The sequence below is a fragment of the Cryptomeria japonica genome, chromosome 6 (assembly GCF_030272615.1).
Source record: "Cryptomeria japonica chromosome 6, Sugi_1.0, whole genome shotgun sequence".
NCBI lineage: Eukaryota > Viridiplantae > Streptophyta > Pinopsida > Cupressales > Cupressaceae > Cryptomeria > Cryptomeria japonica.
In genome coordinates, this window is record NC_081410.1 from 22,684,243 (window position 1) to 22,704,879 (window position 20,637).

Consider the following 20,637-nt stretch of genomic DNA (forward strand, 5'->3'; position numbering starts at 1 on the left):
TTGATAAAGCCATTCACAAGTGCAAAATTCCATGTGTCCATGGACATGGCCAAAATGCGCCCAGGTCTGGGCTGGGGTGCCAAAATAAAAAATGCATTCACAGGAGGAAAATTCCATGTATCCATGGACATGTCTAAAATGCGCCCAAGTCTGGGCTGGGGCGCCAAAATAAAAAATGCATTCACAAGAGAAAAATTCCATGTATCCATGGACAAGGCTAAAATGCGCCCAAGTTTGGAAAATTGAAAATTTCGCCAAAGGCATGGAATCCAAGAAGCCAGGGAAGAGTCAAAAAAAGCAAATTTCCCCTCGGGCGAATTTTCGAATATGCTATTTTTAGACATCAAATCCCGACCAAATATGGAAATTTTTATAGATTCAGAATTGGGATGAAATTCTCCATCCAATGAGCCTAACTCCTAAATTTTAGGAAGATCCCTAAAAAATAGGGATGTTGAAAAAGACATGAAAATTCCTTAGAAAGCAGGAGATGACAAGTTGGAGTAGACTCGAGCAAATCCTGGGAAAGATCCTTCAAAATTGGAAAGAATGAAATCAACGAGTTGGCAAAGAAGAATCTTGGAGCATTTAGGGAAAATTCTAAATTTGAACTCACACGCATGGGAAACTGCCTTTGCATGGCGTAGTAATTGAGGAAAGTATGACACGTCATGAATGCAGTTACTAATTAATGCCTCGTATGAATTCTATATAAGTTGAGAATGGCATTTCATTTCTCACGTGCAAGATTCAAGAAAGAAGAAGTGTAGTGAAGAATATTCATACTTAGTCTCTATTTCATCATTTCAAAGTACTCCCAAGATGGCAGAACCTAGCAAGGCAGCTACTATCTCTAGGCAGGCGTTGATCAAAGCGGAGATGAAGGGTTTTCTTCCCCATTCTCGGTTGAATTCAAGATGGGAAGAATCAACAATACTAACCTTGGCACTTTCAACTGGGCTGCATTCAAGATACGAATGTTTGGAACAGCAGGGCACAATCCATCCCCGACAGCTGTCAAAATTGTGAGAAGTGGAATAGTTGCAGCAGTTGGCTTTCCTCCCGCTATTCAATGCCCAGATCTGGTCTTGGAATGTGCAGCACGTTACAATCTGGAGCGGAAAACAATCTCAACGCCAGATGGCAAGTTACTGGCAACATTGACTCCAGAGTCAATTGGTGAAGCCTTCGGAATCCCTTCACATTATTCCATGATGTACAGGACCAACAACGGATCTCAAGCAGTATATGAAGCAGGCCCCGCCAGGTGTGCTGATTTGATCAACAAGCAGTGGTTGCTGAAGCCTAGAGTGCACGCTTCCAAGATGCCCAAAACTCTCACAATCTTCGAGTTCAAGCAGGAATATGTGGACATGATAAAGATGCTGAGCAGAGTAATGGGATGCCCACACTCGGTGAACTTCGAGCCTTGGATGTTCTTCTACATAGGCGAGATCATGAATTCAAATACACTGATCGACTGGGCTAGATTGATCAGTCACAACTTGCATGAACAATTGAAGAACCTGAAAGAGAAAAGGTCTCAGTCCTTTTTTATGAGCTCCTACCTATTCTATATGCTTGCATGAAGGGGAGGATTCAATGGGCTGCTAGCAAGAGGAATCATGGGCTGCGGACTAGCTCAATTAAAAGTGCATGAGTGTTATCCTCAGCTACATCTCTCCAATGTTAGCTCTTACAGGTTGGCGAATGACACCTTCACCATTACTTGACACGACTTATGCAAAATAAGTTACACATGAGGTTGTCTCCACAAGCAAGTGCCTTGGTCCAAAAGTATGGCGCCACGTTCCTGTAGTTCCCCAAGTTCACCTACATCAGGATGCAGGGCTTCTCCTTCCAGTCTTACAAATTGCCCAGATATCCATCAGACAAACTTATATTGCTCGAGCTCATGAGGCAGTTGATTGCCTATGACTAGCTGCAGAAGAAGAAGAAGAAGCAATCTATTGAATTTCCAATTGTCTTGGGGGATTTCATGGAGATATGCCTAGGCTTGGAGGCCACTGAAAGTGCAGCAGGCGAATTGGCATTCTATCGCCTACCATTTTACACATCCAGGGCCCAATATGATCCTTACAGCCAGATTAGGAAGGTTGCCGGTGTCAAATTCATACACAGATTTCACTTGGAGGATTACTGGGCAAGTGTCGAGGATGACCTTGAGGTCCGGAGAAGAATGCACTCCAGACTGCACCTCAACACCATCAGGATAAGTGAGATTCATCAGGTACCAGACCAGGTGAAGGAAGACTCAGATTTGATGCAACCCGAATTTGAGAGGATAAAGGATCAACCTATCCTATTGCCAGATTGGTCGGAGCCTGAGGTAGATGATTTGAACATTTTATCTAGACCAGTGCTAAAATTCACTAAGCACTGGATTGACCGGCAGACAAGAAAGTTGGTGGAAAACCATGTCCATTTGACATACCAGCTGATGGGAAATCTGGATTCCCACAGTGAGGCAACTGAAGGCTCTTCACAGGGTCAGGCAGGAAGAGAGTCCCGGATGGACAAAGGAAAAAATGCCCCAAAGAGGCCAAGGGTAACAAAGATGAAGGATATCCAACAGGAAATCCCGCACGAGGATCAACAGGAAACCCAGCAAGAGGAACCTCCACAAAAGAGAACGAGGACAAGAAGGGAGCATTCACCATTTAGCTCCTCGAGCCTACAAGAGGTGGAGATGTTCCCACATCTCGCAGGCCCACTTCTAGGGAACGTTCCAACACCTGATATACTCAGCATCAATGCTTCGCAGGGCCGTCATCAGCCAAGAAGTCAGAGGCAAGAAAATTTCCCTCACCAGGAAGAAGTTCGCCAGGATAGTTTCGTAGAGACTATCCTTGGTGAAATGGAAGAGGAATCTCAATAACGGGAGCATGCAAAAGTTTACAGCCATTCCATCCCCGCACCAGATTGGTTGGTAGGCAGATTGGGAAATGAAGCAGAAGGAGGGACCAATCCTACTCAAGAATTAGAAGAATTATTGAAGAGGATGGATCAACCATCGGAAAGAAAGGCCCCCTGGAAGTTTTCCAAGGTAGTCAGGGAAGAATCTGGAGCCTGGACCTTGCACATTGCTGAACCTGCAGTGGATAAGGATAGGAGTGAGATTAGACAGGAAGATTACGTCATCAGACAGGTGGACCTTGGCCATGCTTCCACTAGTCAAGTAATGAGAGATTTCGACGATTTCTCCTTTGCCACGAAGGAGAAATTGCTGAAGTCAAAGGCAAAATGTAAGCGACTGAGCGAGGAAAACAAATTTCTATGCGAATACGTCAGGAGTTTCAAAAAACCCCTCAGGAAAGCGGGTCCTTTATCCACTCCTCCCTTCCTTCCCAAGGAAGTAGTTGATGATGTAGAACTTATTAGAGCACTGGCACAGAATTCCCGGGAATGGGTAGAAGATGTTTATGCTGAGGCAGGAAAATTTGTAGAAGATCTAGCTCAGCTCCATTCAAGGTTCGTGGCCCTCCTGAGTAGATTGGAAACGGCGGAGGGACTATGGGAAGATGTTGATGTCTACCAAGACTTAACCATTTCCCGACTCAGGGCTCTGACGAAGACTCCAAGGCAAACACTGGTGGACGGGAAAGTGATCCAAGAGAATGAAGCCTGTGACTTTCCCCGATGGTTCTACGCCTTCTGTTCAGGAAAGAACACCCTTGATAAATTTAGCATTGATTCTGTCACCTTGAAGGAGTCTATCAGAGGGATACAGGAAGAAATCCTTAGTGCCATGGAAGCTTTATTTTCAAGGAAACTTAGCGACGGAGGAATAATGGTGAACTCCTTGAAATCCCAGTTGCATGATTTCTTCTTCGTTGGTTCGTTTCCTAAGGAACACTTTGCAAATGTTTCTTCATTCTCTGGTATGATGAAGAAAACACAGGAAGCCATGGCAGATTGGGAAAGTTTCTTTTCCAGAAGCGAAGAGGAGATTGCCTTGATGGAATTCAACATCGAGAATGTGCCAAGTGTCTCCATCGGAGAACTAGAGGCCGTTGTCGGTAGGTTCATTGCATACGCCATTAATGAACGAGATAATGGTTGTCCATTTTTGGAAGGAAGTCTTTTGACTGAATAGTGATGGCGTATTTATGGCTGAAGGAACATTGACTAGGCGTGGGACTGGTCAACGCATGCCACCACAGGATAGAGAATCTTCTTGCATGTCGTCCTCTCATTATGGTTTTATGATGGATTCTTCTTGCATGTCGTCGTCACTTGGAGAGTGATAGGCATTTATGACGACGTCAGTTATATTCTGGGCATGATCATCATCATGGGGCGCACTTAACGTGCTAATGGGCGCTATTTTAGGCTCTTTTAAATTTACTGTAAATGGGCGTAATGGGTTATTTAATGCAGATTTCCACCTTGTTGCACCATGAGTGGGGAATCTTTAGGGCAAACCCTAATTAGGGTTTTGCATGTAATCATGGCTTGAGGCCTATATAAGGGGGTGACCCCCCCATTTGTAAGGAGGAGAGACTATCGTCAGAGATTGTTGCTAAGAGTTTTTGAAGCAAACACTTAATACATTGTTCAATTGTTGGTGTGTTCTTGTGTTGTTTTGGAGCTCGCATGGTCTCATTCTCTTCATAGATTAGATTTGCTTTCATGCTGTTAGACGAATTGGATTTGATAGGATTGCTCGTTGCAAAATTCGTGCTCATACTTTTGGTATGCAACTGATTGTTGCATACCGTGCAAAGTTAGCCCGAGCCTCCATTATATGTGTATGTTTAACTTCGATTATCAGGAGAGATTGTTCGACTTGATGGTTTCTCTTGATGATTTGAAAATCCTTAAACACCCCCCCCTGAAGATTGCACCGCCTTCGTGTAGTTGTGCGTCGCTGGCAAAGCGAAGCGTGGTTGGATTTTGTGCAAGTTACCCCGTCTCTTTGTTCATAGGTCTAGATTACTTTTAGTTTAGTCTTTCTATGCCCTATTCCTATTTACTTTCTGCACATTTCAAAATCTGAAAGATCCAAAACAAGAGCTTTTATTGCAAATCATCTGTACAAAAGACCCTTGAGCTTGTATAAGTTTCTTCAACATACGTAAGGCCCCTTGGGTTATCAGCAAACCCATCAAACAATTGAGTCACATCCACACACTGAAGGAACCTTGGGAATTAGCCGTTTGAACTTTAAGTAATCCTAGCATACAGACTAATCTTGATCAAGAGAGGATAAGGTGACCGTTGGTGACTTTATTCTGTGTTAGACGCGGTCATAAAAAACACGTCAACAGAACCTAGGACCTTCCATACGCTGTTGGAGTGCTCTACCACTGAGCTACTGGCCCCTCTTGGACCAGTCCATCGTTGGTCCAGGTGTGGCTTATTTCCAACACCAACACCCCCCCTTAAGCCACACCTCTTGTGTGCTTGGGGCTCCTAGCTTGGACTTGGCTTTGATACCATGTTGAGACATGGACCAGCTAGGACTCGAACCTAGGACCTTCCATACGCTGCTGGAGTGCTCTACCACTGAGCTACTGGCCCCTCTTGGACCAGTCCATCGTCAGTCTAGGTGTGGCTTATTTCCAACACCAACACCTAAGTCTTCCCTTCCTCAACCTCGGAACTCCGGAACCCCGAGGTTCCCATGTTCCGAAGTCTTCCCAACTTCGGTGACCCAGGTCTCTGAAGTTTCCCCAACTTCGGTGACCCAGGTCTCTGAAGTTTCCCCAACTTCGGCGACCCAAGTCTTCGAAGTTCCTAAGTCTTCTCTTCCTCAACCCCTAGATCTCCGGAACCCCCAGGTTCCCAGGTCTCCGAAGTCTTCCCAACTCCGGTGACTCAGGTCTCCGAAGTCTTCCCAACTTCGGTGACCCAGGTCTCTGAAGTTCCTAAGTCTTCTCTTCCTCAACCCTGGAACCCCAAGGTTCCCAGGTTCCCAAGTCTTCCTAACTTCGGTGACCCAGGTCTTTGAAGTTTCCCCAACTTCGATGACCTAGGTCTCCGAAGTTCCTAAGTCTTCTCTTCCTCAACCCCGAAACTCCGGAACCCTGAGGTTCCTAGGTTTCCAAAGTTTCCCCAACTTCGGTGACCCAGGTCTCCGAAGTTCCTAAGTCTTCTCTTCCGGAACCTCGGAACCCCAAGGTTCCCAGGTTCCCAAGTCTTCCCAACTTCGGTGACCCAGGTCTCCAAAATTTCCCCACTTCGAAGACCTCGGTCTCCGAAGTCTTCCCAATTTCGGTGACCCAGGTCCCCAAAGTTTTCCAAACTCCTTCTGGTTTGCAACACTTCCGGATGGCGTGATTGACACTCAAAGCTTTAAATGCTCCGGCGACTTTTGTGACTTGTGCACCTTCTTTTGTGGAGCCACAAGGGTGCATTAAATGTTTTTGGTAGGATTTCCATCAAGAGAGGTACAGGGCCATGTTTGTTGTAGTGACTTATGTCATGTCTGCATACACTGACTTTGTAAGGTCAGTCAATCCACCCTTCTTAGGGTTGCCTTTTGTGGGAATGGCTAGGTTGCTTGCATGTACAAAAGTCAAGTGCATGCACTTCCCTGCATTCCCAGATTGACATACAGGGGTCATGATCACTCTTGTAACCATTTTTCTATATAAAGGTTGTTAAGCCTCATTGTAAAGGGTTCCCTCCCTGCTGCCTTGATCTTTCCTATGCTCTTTCTCTTCTCTTGAAGACTTGTAATTATTTTTGCATTTCTGCAACTGTAAGTTTGGCCTTTGAATGAATTGAAATTACATTCTTGCCTTCCTTCAACTTATGCATGCTGTGTATGTTTCCTTACCTTCATCATGAGTGTATGTTTTGTGGCTCTTCTCTCCATATATGCTGTGTTAACTTGTTTTTTCTGAGTGTGACTCGTGGGAAACTTTCTCCCCTCTTGGCATTTATTGGATTCTAACCTTCATGCATGCATTGGGATCAATCATACAACTGAAGTTTGTGCATCTCCTGGCTGTTTCAGTTCATTCTTTGTGTCATTTCAGTAGGGAGAGGAACAATTTCTTCTTGGTGCATCACCTCCTTTTGTTTCAAGCAATTCTCTCTTCCCTTTACCTCTGCAAGTTGTTAGGATAGGCTTAGGAGTAAGTTTTGAAGTGTTGAGTTGGTTCAACACCTGCACCTTGATGGAGAAGGAAGCCGGCCTTCTTCGGAGATTCAACCCCCTTGCGCAAGGTCCCACACTTCAGGGTTGTTTCCATGTTTCACAAGGTTGCTAAGTTGATAGCTCAGCAAGGGTGCAAGCTTTTGTGATAACACACACCATATAGAGCAATCTTCATGTTCAAAACTACATGAGCAAATCTCAACCTCATGAATTAGCATGTATGAGCGAATTTCATATTGAACTTCACGAACTCAACAACACAAGCAAACTTCATGAGCAAGCAAATTGGAGTGTACGACACGACGAGCGAGCAAGTTGGAGTGAACTTCATGTGGTAGCTGATAGGAGCGAAATTCATGTTTGGAGGAGCGAATTTTATGTTTGGAAGTGGAAGAGCGAAGGGTGTAAGAACATTTACCTCGAGCTGATCCAATTTGGAGATAACTTCATGAACTAAAGAAGATGAGCGGATTTCACAAATTGGACTACATCAGTGAATTTTACAAATTGACCTACATGAAGAAATCTCAACTTCATGAATTAACATACATAAGCAAATTGAACTTCATAAACTAACCTACATGAGCAAACTTCAATGAGCGGATTTTCCTTAAGAGCTTTGTTTGAGTGTATGTATGAGTGTAAGGATTAAATCAATGAGACAACAAAAGGATGGAAGAAAAATTCATTTCATATCCAAGACTTCAAGAACTTCATGTCGAACTTCACAAAATGGAGGATATGAGTAAGCTTCAGGAATTGAGCTACATCAGCAAACTTAAAAAATGAAGACACATGTGCGAATTTTATAAATCGAGCTTCAAGAGCGAATTTCAAGTGAGTGAACTCTACTTCATGTGTTCCCAGTTGAAGGCGAAGGTACAAGATTGGTTACATGATTACTACCTTAAACTGATTTGAAGTTTGGAAAGAGTCATTTTGGGTTAAGCTCATATAATGAAGGAGAGTAAGTTCAAAGACAAGGACAACTTCATGAACATCAAGGGTGGAGTAAACTTCAAGAGCTTCTCTCTAAGAGCGAAAATTAACTTCAAAGTGCTCCTTCATGAAGGCGAATTCCTCTAGATCTTCTTATCAAACCTGCAAAACACATAAAATCAAGGGATATATCAAGGTAAGAAGAACTATCAAAGTTATATATTATGTATTTCATATCATGTTTGTTTTGTTCTACAGATGGGAGAGGATGGTGATTGCAAAGCGAAAAGGAGAAAGATTGTAAGACCTACACAACCGTGCAAGAGGAGAAAGTTCACGCCCAAGAGGAATTTCAACCTTCACTGCACCATGGAGACATGAAGAGATCAAAGGAGTGCGAAAGAGAAGTTATACAATCACTCTAAGGTAAGCAAGTGAGGATGAAGGAAGGACTCGGTTACCTCAATATATACCACTACACCACTACTTTGAGCAAGCTTGTAATGTCAAGTATCAAATCTTCCAAGTATACAAGCGAATTGAGGTGGCATCCCAGTCACCACTCACCAATTAGAGGGGTTCCACATCAACATGTCTAGATGCAATGTACCTGACTCACCAGTGATGGCACAAACTTTGAGGCACCTACCCTTATCATCTATTGGTCATGCCAAAGTGCTGTAATTATTTCATTGGCCGAACTGAGTTTGTTGTAACAAACCCTAATTAGGATTTTCATTGTAAAATCTCGGCCATTGATTTCAAATGGTTCCAAGCCATTGAATTGTATTGAGAGCATTATAAAAGGCTCAAGTCTCTCATTTGTAAAGGTTAATAGCGAGTAGAATAGCGAATAGTTAGTAGCAAGAAGAGAATAGAATAGAAGAATAGAATAGCAATTAGAGTAGAGTAGGAGGAGAAGGCATAAATTGTTGCCTAAGTTGTAAATGAACTCCATTTTCATTGAAGTTATGGTGAAGTGTGTTGATTCTATTACAATGTGCATGGTTTCTCGTTGGATCCTCATGTTAGATGATAAATAAATTAGATTGAATGGAAGGATTTGTTGAATGCATTTGTATGGTATTTGTTTAGTCCATACCACTAGCCTCTTGCTGATTGTAAGTGTGCCTTGTGTGGTCAACTGGAAATAATATGAGCTCAACTTCAAATTGTTATGCTTCCATTGTTTATGGATTGATTTGAATGGTGAGCAATGTTCGATGGTAATTATTTGAACATCTTTGAAACGTCCTTAGAAGATTGCACTGAGCTTGTGTCAAATTGTTCAGTTTGATCATTGATGGTGAGACCTCTCTTAGTAGGATTCCATCTAAACATTTGTCCATCTTCTTACATTCTAGGCCTTAGAATAGACCTTCTCAGCCCTTTACCTTTTGCCATTTTTTCAAAATCAAGCTAGTTTAGGACAAAGAGCATCACCATATTGCAACATCAGATGATCGAGTTCCAGCAAATCAAGCATTCAAGCATTCGAACGTAAGTCCCCTTGTGATTCCAGCATAATCACATCAACCAACATAGCTTATCTACACATAGTGACCCTACATACATGAGCCTTGGAGTCTTCTCGAGTGATCCTTAAGCTAATCTTCAACATCCGAGAGATTTTGTTCAAGAGAGGATAAGATACTTTTGGGTATTTTATTTTGTGTTTGATTGTGCCTAAAAAACACATCAACAGTTCCTTATTACCTACTTCAGTATGTTTGAATCGAAGTTGATCACCTTAGAACCTTGTGCATTCTTTGTAGACCTTTGTACAATGTTAAATTCTTATTTCTTATTGAAAATCATTGTAAAAACATCAAAATACTAAGGAACATTTGGGCTAATTAGTAAGATAAACTTACTAACTTTTCATTATCCAATTAGGATCAGCCCTTGTCACAAAGGAAAGAACCATCAGTGCAAATCTAACTGCTTTTTTGCAGGGACTTTGTCATTGCACCAAAATAACTTCACTTCTTCCCTGAATTTGAAGAATCCTGGGTTGTCTGCTGAAGGATGATGCTTTTATGACCCTTATATATCGTACTTCTCTTTTTAGGAGTTTTTGGGCCCTAGAAATGCATGATTATGTTTGAAAATCTAACATTCTCCTTGAAGTACTTCTTTACTTATCTTGGTGTATAGCCTTTGATTGTAAACTGCAAAGACTTTCGTAGCTGTTTTCTTGTTTCTCATACCTTCTTTTGCAGCACAATGCCTTCCTCAAGCTCCCCTTGTGCATCCAAGGCGCAGTCTTCAATAGAAGGTGGCAATTTCTCATCTTCCTTTCCATATAGCATGGAAGGTTCCTAAAGATGCAAGTCTTCACAATTGACTACTGAATACAAACTCTTGAAAGAAGAAAAATCAATTTTGAAAGTCCTTGCTCCAACATTCTCTAAGTTGGTAACCGGCTAATATCTTTGAGGTTTGAGTTTTCGTTCTTTTCTTTAAGGCTTTTCTTTTCGCTTAAGTAAAGCCATACCTTATTGCCCATCTTTGAAGTATGCTCTTGAAGGTATTAATAGGTCACCCCTTGCTTTGTACTTGATTTGAGACTTCTTAATTGTTGCTGATTCTTGAAACTTGGGATGGATTTATTTGACCCTTTCAATGAACTTGGCTGCCCTGGTCAGCTTTGAATCAATGTATTTTCCTTTCTATTGCTTATATATACACAAGTGAATTGGTAGGCAAAGAACCTAAACATGCTTCAAAAGGTGACTTGTTTGTCGATGTAGCAATTGTTTTATTGTAGGAATGCTGAATATATGCAAAGATTGATCCATGTTCCTGGAGTAATTGTTGTCATACCCTGTTATGAATTTTTCCAAGGTTCTATTTACCCCTTCTATTTGCCCATTGATTTGAGAATCAAAGACTGTTGTTTTTCAGCTTGGTATGCATTTTGCTGCACAAGGCAGTTCAAAATTTCCCCTAAAACTTGGATTCTTTATCTGAAATAATTGACCTTGGAAAACCAAAATACACCAAAACATTAGAAAAGATTAATTAAGCTGCTTAATGCCCCTTGATGATCTACTTACATGAGATTAGAACACACATTGTGCTAACATTTACATGATGCTAGAACTTTAGAGCAGACATTCTGCTATTATTTACATGAGATTTACATGCTCATAAATATAACTTATTTCATAAAAAAAAGGATCTTACTTCTGATGAATAACAGATGTATGGGACAAACTGAAGAATTCCAATTTGCAAGTATTAGAAATTAAAATTTGTGACATTTTCTGGCACACTATGATTTAAAGTTTTGTTTTTTCAGTTGCTTCTGTTCTCAATATATTATTTTGGTTAGCATATTGGACTTTTTGATTCAATATTGAATTTGCAGAAATATTGTGGGTTTCTTCAGTGCAGTGACAAATTAGGTCTGAGCCTTGAACTAGGATCATTTGCAGCTGGAGTAATGATATCAACAACTGACTTGGCACAACATACTCTTGAACAAGTAACTTCTATTAACCGTTGGTTGGACAGACTGCCAATTTTCCTTGTGTTTCTTTATTCCTGTTCCATTGTAGAGAATGTTTTGGTTGAAAATGATACATTTTAGTAAAAACTTAAATAGACCATTGTCTTTCTGTTGTATTCAACCACTAAGTTTACCTTAGTTTGCTTATCTTCTCTAGGAGGTTGCAATGATATCTTTGAAGTTCATAGATAACATTTTTTCAATATGAGAAAATGATGTGATTGTGGATTGAGTTGACAAACAGCTCTGCAAAGTGCAAGGCAGTTGAAGTTTCTGCAAGTAAACACATTTAAAGAACAATGAAAACATATGCTTGGATATTTATTTTGAGAAAAACTTGGAAGCACAGAAGTATATAGTTTTTTAGCAGTGTAGTAAGGCTTGATTTTTAATTTTTCATTCTAATTGGTTAGTGTTGTGGGCCACAAAGCTGTTTTCAAGGGGGGAACGTTAATGGTGTAATTGCACTTTAACAGACAGATTTGACTGGAAGTTGACTTTGATATATTAGGATAGCTTATTGTATTTTATTAATTCTATCTGATGTATTGTTGTCAGCCCTGACTTTTTCCGACCATATTTGTTACCTACAAAAGTAACTCCCTCATTTGTGATTTGACAAGAGGCTGCATTCATTCATATATCATTGCAATAGACTTGTGTGTGCATGAAAAATGTGCTTCAAATCAAATAAAAATTGCAATAAAACCCAAACAAACACAGTAAACAAGAAAACACTCACGATTATGCCAAAAGAGGTCAAACAAGCATGAAATAAAACAAAATTCAAGTATATCAAACCTCCCATTGTAACAATTTTCCGAAGACGACCGATTACGATGCATGCTCACGAGATTTCGGTAACATAATGGTGTTTGAATGATAAAGAGATGAGAGAGTTAAAAATGGCTAAGGGTTGGATATATAGGTTGAGGGGAGATGAGATGGATGGCTAGGATTAGATCATGATCTCTAAGTGTAAAAATTGGATAGGATCTCTCATCTCATGGGATGGTGCCAAGTGGCAGCATGTGAGTGAGTTGAGAGGGAGATGGTCTCTTGGAGTGTGGAAGATCTTGCCATAAAGGCAAGATTGTCCTCACACTCCAAAGGGGGAGGAATGAGAGGAATAAATGAGTTAACAATTCCTTTGGAGTACTTGAGGGGACAAGACCTTTGTGAAATGGTACCAAGACCATGTCACATGTACAAGGGCCCATGCTCATGATTTGATGGGGAGGATTGTCCTCCCTTAATCAAGAATTAAGTGCGTGCAAATGATTAGGTGGTTGATTAGAATTAGATTTGGGAGGCAAATGAAAAAGTTGGAGGATGTGACATGCGGGGGAATTTATATATTTATTTTATGGGGTAGAAGATGCAAGGTAGGAAAGATGTAGATGAACAATTAAAATTAATTGTTTACTTTAGACTAGAACTTAGGAAAATAGATGAACATACGGAATACTAATTAAATAATAGGATATTATTGAATTAATATAAATGATGGGAAATCAAATAAATAGAGATAAATTGACCAAACACAAGTGATCGATTTGGGTGTCTACAACTTGTCCTTTCATTCATTGCACTGTTATTTTGTTTTCTTTGAGTGCATCCAATAGTACCAACATATTATGAGGGAATGAAATATGGTGCTAGACCTGGGGCTATTTGAGGGGTGGAAAAGTTAGGAAATATGGTCTATATGGATTTAAAGTGGAAGAACTGGCTCCTCATTAAAAATTGTAAAACTCAAGATCAAAAAGAGGAATTGTCTTTATGTGCACTTGGTTGTGCGCCTTTTTGTCATTGAATCAGACATAGACAAATTACAAAAGAAGAAAGAGTGTGATGGATGAATTGAGAAAAGCCACTAGCTCATATTGAGTTGAAGAATGGGAATGGGAAAGTAGTTAACACTTAACTACTCCCACACATCCTAAGGCTGACTCCAGCCCTTCATAACTAGAAGTGTTTTTAAATACTACTAGTGTAATTAAAATATAAAAAATAAATAAATATTAAAATATAAAAATAAATAAATTTAAATCCAATTTTTAAAATTTTAAAAATGGCACCACAGCTGGGTCCATGTACTCTACCGTTGGAGGCACTATTAGTACACATTTGGGGGTCCTTTTGGCACATCATGAGGAGGAGGTTTGAGTGAAATTTTCCAGAAACAGCATCCAGGATGAAAATGCTGATGATGTTGAATAGGTTGGGACAATACCTCTGACCTGTGTACTACAGTCATTTATTTCTGCTACTGTCATTCACCTATATCACACTGCTGCACAGGGGTTGGTGTGCAGTTTTCAGTAGGGCAGAAGCTGTTCGAGGGCAAATTCAATTCTCAGGCTGTATCATTGTCAACTGTGAGCGTAAAGTCAGGTAGCACGTTGCAGGAGGACAAACTCCAAAATAGACCACCACATTTCCTATTACCTGGGCGTTGGCTGTTCCAGATTCATGTTTAATAGAAGATTTATATGTCCTCTTGAAGTGTGAAAGAGTATCATCAATTGCGGAATCAACCGTATCGTATAGGGCTTTGAAGGAGGCAGGTCACAGACCTAGAGGCAGATCAAAGACCTATCACCAGTGCGCCAAGGTCAAATAAGTTTGGAGCAGTATATCTAAGAAGAAGGCCTTCAGATCTAAGTGGCAATCACCAGTAAGATAGACTGCTACAGATTGTCAACTTTCTTGAAGTGACCTATACGTACAGGCAGTCCACAAAACCGTAACAAATCAAGCGTTAACAGAGGACAAGACAAGGCATCACCAGAAGAAATTTCCAGATCACTATACATCATTGTCTATTTCTCCTAAGGCGCAGACCAAGGGACTAGTCCAGAATACATATCCAGGGAAGGCAGTGATCTAAGTTCATACTTTTAAGTTTAATAAAGGCATTAATTGTTTTGCATACCAGGGATCATGAGACATTAAACATTCACTGTTAGTTGTGGATAGCTCTGTTATAATTCTATGATCTAAGTCAGCATATGTGCAGCTTGGATAATATGTTGTATGGACTTTCTTGAAGTGTTACGACTGACATATTACCAGTTCGTAATTGAATGATATTTATGATCCTAACTGCTGTTCAATCCTGAATAAAGACATTTGAAAATGAGAACATTTTGAGATCTAATAAGTAATAACAATACTTTTCAGTTTGTATGATACCTGTGATTTCTGCCTTCAACACACAACTGTGTATATCTATTGGTTCTAGCTGGAAAACAATTCCTAACTACTGCAGGAAAAATAGTAAGGAAAATAAACAAGGACATTACAGTTGGCCTCTAGCCAACATTTTTCCAAGTCTAGCATCCCTTAAACTTAGGTACCTTTAAGGCTTTACCAATAAAAATAAAAGAACCACTGTAGGTTCTGTAAAGTAACAAAACACTAAGCACAAAAGCAACAAGGAAAAACTCGAGGGAGCAAAACTAAAGATATTAAAAATCAAACGATAAAATTGAAGTATGGGTACAATTATCCATCTGAGAGAAACCCTCTAATGAAGCCTAAAGCTAATGAAGATCAAAGCCAGAGACCAAGGTTGGAAGCCAAGGGCGTCAGATGTTTAGAAAGTCTCTTAGAACCTCTTGAAACCATAACAGCAAAAATTGTTTGGGGAAAAAATTAGCAAACTAGAAGTATAATATTTTTTGGAAAAATGGGGAAAAAGTCAGATTTAAAAAAAAAATGGTAAAATATTATAGAAAAAAGGCAAAAACTACTTTTTTTGAAATTTAAGGGCATTTTCATAGCATAGAGATATAGAGAGCAAATAAAATAGTGAGTTTAACCCTTGAATTATAGAAAATAGGATTTTGTTGTTTATATTCATATCGTTGATTACATTGCATTGCACAAATAATACTTCATAGTGCATAAATAATAACTAGATGGTTAAATTAGACAAAATTTCAATGACTATATAATTTTTACAAAGAAAAATCAAACATAGCCAATGACTCTTGCTACTACAAATAGAGCTATTCTAGATGGCTGCAAATCCTGATGATGAAGCTCCTAGTTCAAAGCCTCTCCCGAGTCTTTCAACTTCATGACTATCCAAGTTGGCCTCTAGGATTTCAAAATCCTCAAGCTGAACAAAGTTATTAAAAAGATAGTTTTCGTTTGCTGAGCAGACATCATAAATTACAAAATGGGAATTAACTGATTCATTATTGTGATTTAATAGTACTTGCAATTTCTAGAACAGTCTAAAAGAGAACTATATTAAGAGTGTGAAAGGGAAATTATATGACAAAGGAAGCAATTGCAAAGTCCAACTTGATAGGTTTTGAATCAAATAGCTCAGGATAGAGTAATAGAAAATACTTTTGAAACAGAATATTACATCTCAAAAGACCATAAATGATATTGAAATGTTCTCATTGATAACTATTTTAGCAGATTTATAAAATAGCAAAGGGTGTGTCAAATATGTTTCCATTAGATAATAAAGACCTGCTATTACAAAAGAAGAGAGCGACTATCTGATCCACAATTTTAGCTATTATTGTTCAAATAGATTTTCCTTGATTTTGTGTATAAGTGGATGATGGAATTAAAAACATTAATGGACTTTGCATTGAGAATTTGAGAGATTATAGGTACAAGTTTTAGTGAAAAATCAAAGCAGGAGGAACATTCCCTTTGAATGGGACAGTTGTTGCTGAAATATATCCTAATCGTTAAAAGGGAAAATATTTGAGGCCTGCTTTGGGAGGGATTAAGGTAAGCCCACATGACTAGGGTAAGACTTCACTCAAGGCATATCCTAATACCTATTTAACATGCATGGAATGCTACACTATATGTCTAAAGCATTCATGTAATACTATTGTACTCCTTGCAGGCCTTCTGAACATCCATGTATATCACAAACCTAAATGGAATGTGGTTCCCTAGCAATTGCAGGGCATGCATTTAAGTAGTGAGTTTCACCAATTAACAAAGCATTAAGCCTGAAGAATATATAGGAAATTTACTTAGAACCAAAACAATCCTTCATTTTGATATAAAATATTGCTACAGTTCATTTTTTCAGCACCATGAGCTGATTTTTATCTTTCTGATATAAACCATTCTGCTTTCGGTTCCACAATGTCTATACACTATATTGTATATATTTCTGCTTCCCACTTGATTAAACAATTATCACTACCCTACCCGCTTGTCATTAAAACTTGATGGCCAATGTCAAATTGAAACTCCAAATTATCACACTTTGTTAGCATCTTAAAAGGAAACTTGTCCCAACCTAATCTCGATAATCTAAACCATCTTGGTATTATTGTTGACAATTCAAATGTTAAAATTCTTTTGAATAGTTAGAATCACAAGAATTCCAAGAAAACAGACCTCTTTAGAGGTTGATATCAAGCCAATTGAGTTTTGTTTAGTTTGGTCCGGCTTTTTATATTTACTTTTGGCAAGTATTCTTATAAGTTTCAGATATGTTAAAAAAATCAGATAGAGGCCTTAGTATTTATGATATTGTATACCATTTCCCACTAGATCGTGTCTTTGGATTTATATACATGTAAAACATTACTACGAGCCTAAGGCAAATGACAATAGTGTGGAATACTAAGAAAAAAACAACACATCTCTTAACCATTCCATGTTAATGTCCTTAACATCAAATGTAGAAGCATACCAAAGAGCATGTCTCTATTTTAATGTCCTTAATATCTTTTAGTATTATATGTTCATTCAAGGTCACCTACCTGTGATTTGCCTCAGCAACTCGATGAAATATGACAAATATTTGATGGTGAAACATGTCCCAGCGGCTAGTGTTTAGTTCAAACAACCTGATTAAATAGCTATCTCATGTGGTTAGGGTATCACAATAGGTTGGTGGATGGTAAATGCATTTTCTGGGTGATTTTTTCTGCAATTTTCTCATGATTTAAACCTTTACAAATCATTGAACGTTGTTGAAAATCGTTGCATTAAATTGGGATTGTTTGGGCAAAAAATCGTTTCGGTCGAGGAATTTTTTAAAATTGCAAAAATTGAGTGTTTTAAGGATTTATGCTTCTCTTCTTGAAACAACCAAGGTCAATGAATTTTTTATCACTCAAACTGCAAGCTAGGGGGATGCAAGGCCATGGATACTAAAGCAAAGAAGATCCCTTGGTGAATAGGAGAAAGGGTTGAATAAGGTGCCCTATTAGTAATAGTGGTTCACAAGGATGGATTGGTGTTGTCTCTTTGATTTGTCCTTAAGGTCTCTTTGTATGCAACTGACAACATCAAAGGGATGCTTAGTGCTTCCAACCACTGTCACAAGCTGAAAGAAGTTAATGCAAAATACTGATCCCAAACTGCTACCCTAAGCTGGTAGTTCACAAATGTGGGATAAATAATTGGGCCCAAAGGATTGACTAACACAATAAATAAACATTTTTTTTACTAGAGGCAATCCTTCATGTTTTGATGTATAGCTAAGTTGCTAGTTTGGGTGTAGGGTTGGGTATGACAGTACTATATATATGAGCTATAATTTTTTTTAATTTATAAAGTAATAAATAATTAATAATTTAATTTTTTATAATTGAATCATAAATTAATATATAAATATATTATTACTTATTATATTGATTTTTTTGACAAGCGTACACATTATATTTTTATTCTATTATAATCTATAAGTCAGATAGCATACTCTGTTTATTGTAAAGCAAATGAAGCATCCAAACAAGTATCTACAACACCATTGTTGGTGGGCCATGTCATAGTTATAAGCTTGCAATCTCTTGGGTATATAGCACTATAAAATTGCATGTTGAGGCATGCTGGATTTGTTAACAAATTATTGTGTTGTAGACACTAGATAGAACCACTATGCATTTATCACTTCTTTGTCAATTATCATCAAAATCTTTCTCACTTCTAAATCAGTGTTAATGAGTAGGGGGTTACCACTCCTAATCTGTATCTGTTGTGTCAACAATAGAGGATGAAGAAGCTCAATTCAACATGCACTCCTCGTCCATCAAATCTTGAGTGCCCTTGTAGTGGCCATCTGCTTCATGGATGATATGCTAGGGCATTTTCTTGCAGCGTCCTCACTCCTTTATTTGCCTTGACCAAACATAACAGAGTAACCAATATTTTTTGGTTTTCCATCAATCTGAATACAGATGTCCAATATCATGCTACTGACCGACAGGTTACCTAGATGTGATTGGGCAAGCCTAGATCCATCTTGGCTTTGTACCTAGTCTTGAACTGAACCTTGTCAATTTGTGGGCCATTCTTGCCAAACCTAGCTTCATATACTTATAATTAACCAATAACATGACAACTTATGTTGACAATCAATATACCATCCATATTCAATCATAGGGCCATTTACACGCACCCAACAATAGAGAAACTTATAAATGCCCTTCAAAGATTCATGAGATAAGTGTGTTGCAACTTACAAACCCAATAGTGAGATGACTTACAAGCCCCCAATTGGCATTCATTATGTGGAGCAGTAATTCATCAAAGTCTAAATTTTTGGAAGATAAATAACATTTATTGAGTTATTGAGATGCTGATTAAATTAATGTTAATCACAAATGGTAAGATGAACTTAGACTGCACAATGTCAATGGGGAAAGAATCTTGTAGCTAGAAGAGCAGAGTGAGAGAAAGCAAGGATGTAGAGGAAGAATACTGCAAGTGTTGCTCAGGGTCCATTAGGAGTTAGCAATGACATGGCTGCCAGTGTTGTTGCTGTGAGAGTATTGACAGGGACACCTAATGTACTATTGTAACTGTTGATGTATTTTTTATGCACATGCAAACACATAATAAAATACCCAAAAGTATCTTATCCTCTCTTGAACAAAGTTACTCAAATGCTGAAGGTTCGCTTAAGGATCACTTGAGACAACTCCAAGGTTCTTGTATGTCGGGTCACGACGTGTGGATAAGCTCAATGGTTTGATGTGATTATGTTGGAATCACAAGGGGACTTACGTTGAATTGTTGAATGCTTGAATCACTAGAACTTGATCATCTGATGTTGCAATCTTGTGATGCTTTTTGTCCTAAACTAACTTGAGTTTAAAAGGACAAAAGGAAAGGGTTTAGGAAGCCTATTCTAATCCTAAGAATGCAAGAGAATGGGTGAACGATTCGATGGAATCCTATTGGGCAAGGTCTCACCATCAAACTGAACAATTTGACACAAGCTCAGTGCAATCTTCTAAGGGATAATTCAACAATGTTCAAATCATAATTATCAAGCATTGCTTACCATTCAAGTTAATGCATAAACAATGGTTATATAACAACTTGAAGTTAAGCTCATATCATTCTAGTTGACCACACAAGGCACACTTATATTCACTAAGAGGCTAGTGGTATGGACTAAACAGATTCTATATAAATACATTCAACAAATTCTTCCATTCAATCTAATCAACATGAAAACAAAATGAGAAGTAGAACCATGAGGCTTGTTGAAATAACAAATTTCACCATAACTTCAATGAAAAGAGTATCTCGTTTACAAGTCATAACAACAATTCCTCCTCCTAATCTACTCTAGTTGCTATCTATTATTTGCTATTAACTTCCTATTCACTAATTCTAAACTATCTATTAACCTTTTCAAGTGAAGAGCTTGAGCCTTTTATAGTGCTCTCAATACAATTCAATGGCTCAGATCAATTTGAGATCAATGGTCGAGATTTTACAATGAAAACCCTAATTAGGGTTTGTTACAACAAACTCAATTTTGGCCAATGAAATAATTACAACATTTTGATACGACCAATAGATAATAGGGGTAGGTGCCTCAAAGCTTGTGCCATCATGGACGAGTCAAGTATATTGCATCCAGACATGTTGATGTGGAACTTCTCTGATTGGCGGAGTAGTGACCAGGATGATGATTAGGACGCCACTTAAACTTGCACTTGTAGACTTGATTCATCATCATGAATGAATATCATTATCCAACTTCAGCAGTGATGATGATGATCTTCTAACTTTGATTAACTCTTTTGAAACTATCCTT

At 38.8% G+C, this 20,637-nt stretch overlaps 1 protein-coding gene across 2 annotated transcripts in view; it reads left to right on the top strand.

The window, feature by feature from the left end:
• Positions 1-20,637, top strand: part of LOC131048087 (K(+) efflux antiporter 4) — an 88,180-nt gene that overhangs the window by 55,137 nt on the left and 12,406 nt on the right. For both annotated transcript variants that reach the window (XM_059207102.1, XM_057981945.2), the window contains exon 15: positions 11,463-11,558. In XM_059207102.1, the coding sequence (XP_059063085.1) occupies positions 11,463-11,558 (96 nt within the window). The remainder of the gene's footprint in view (positions 1-11,462; positions 11,559-20,637) is intronic.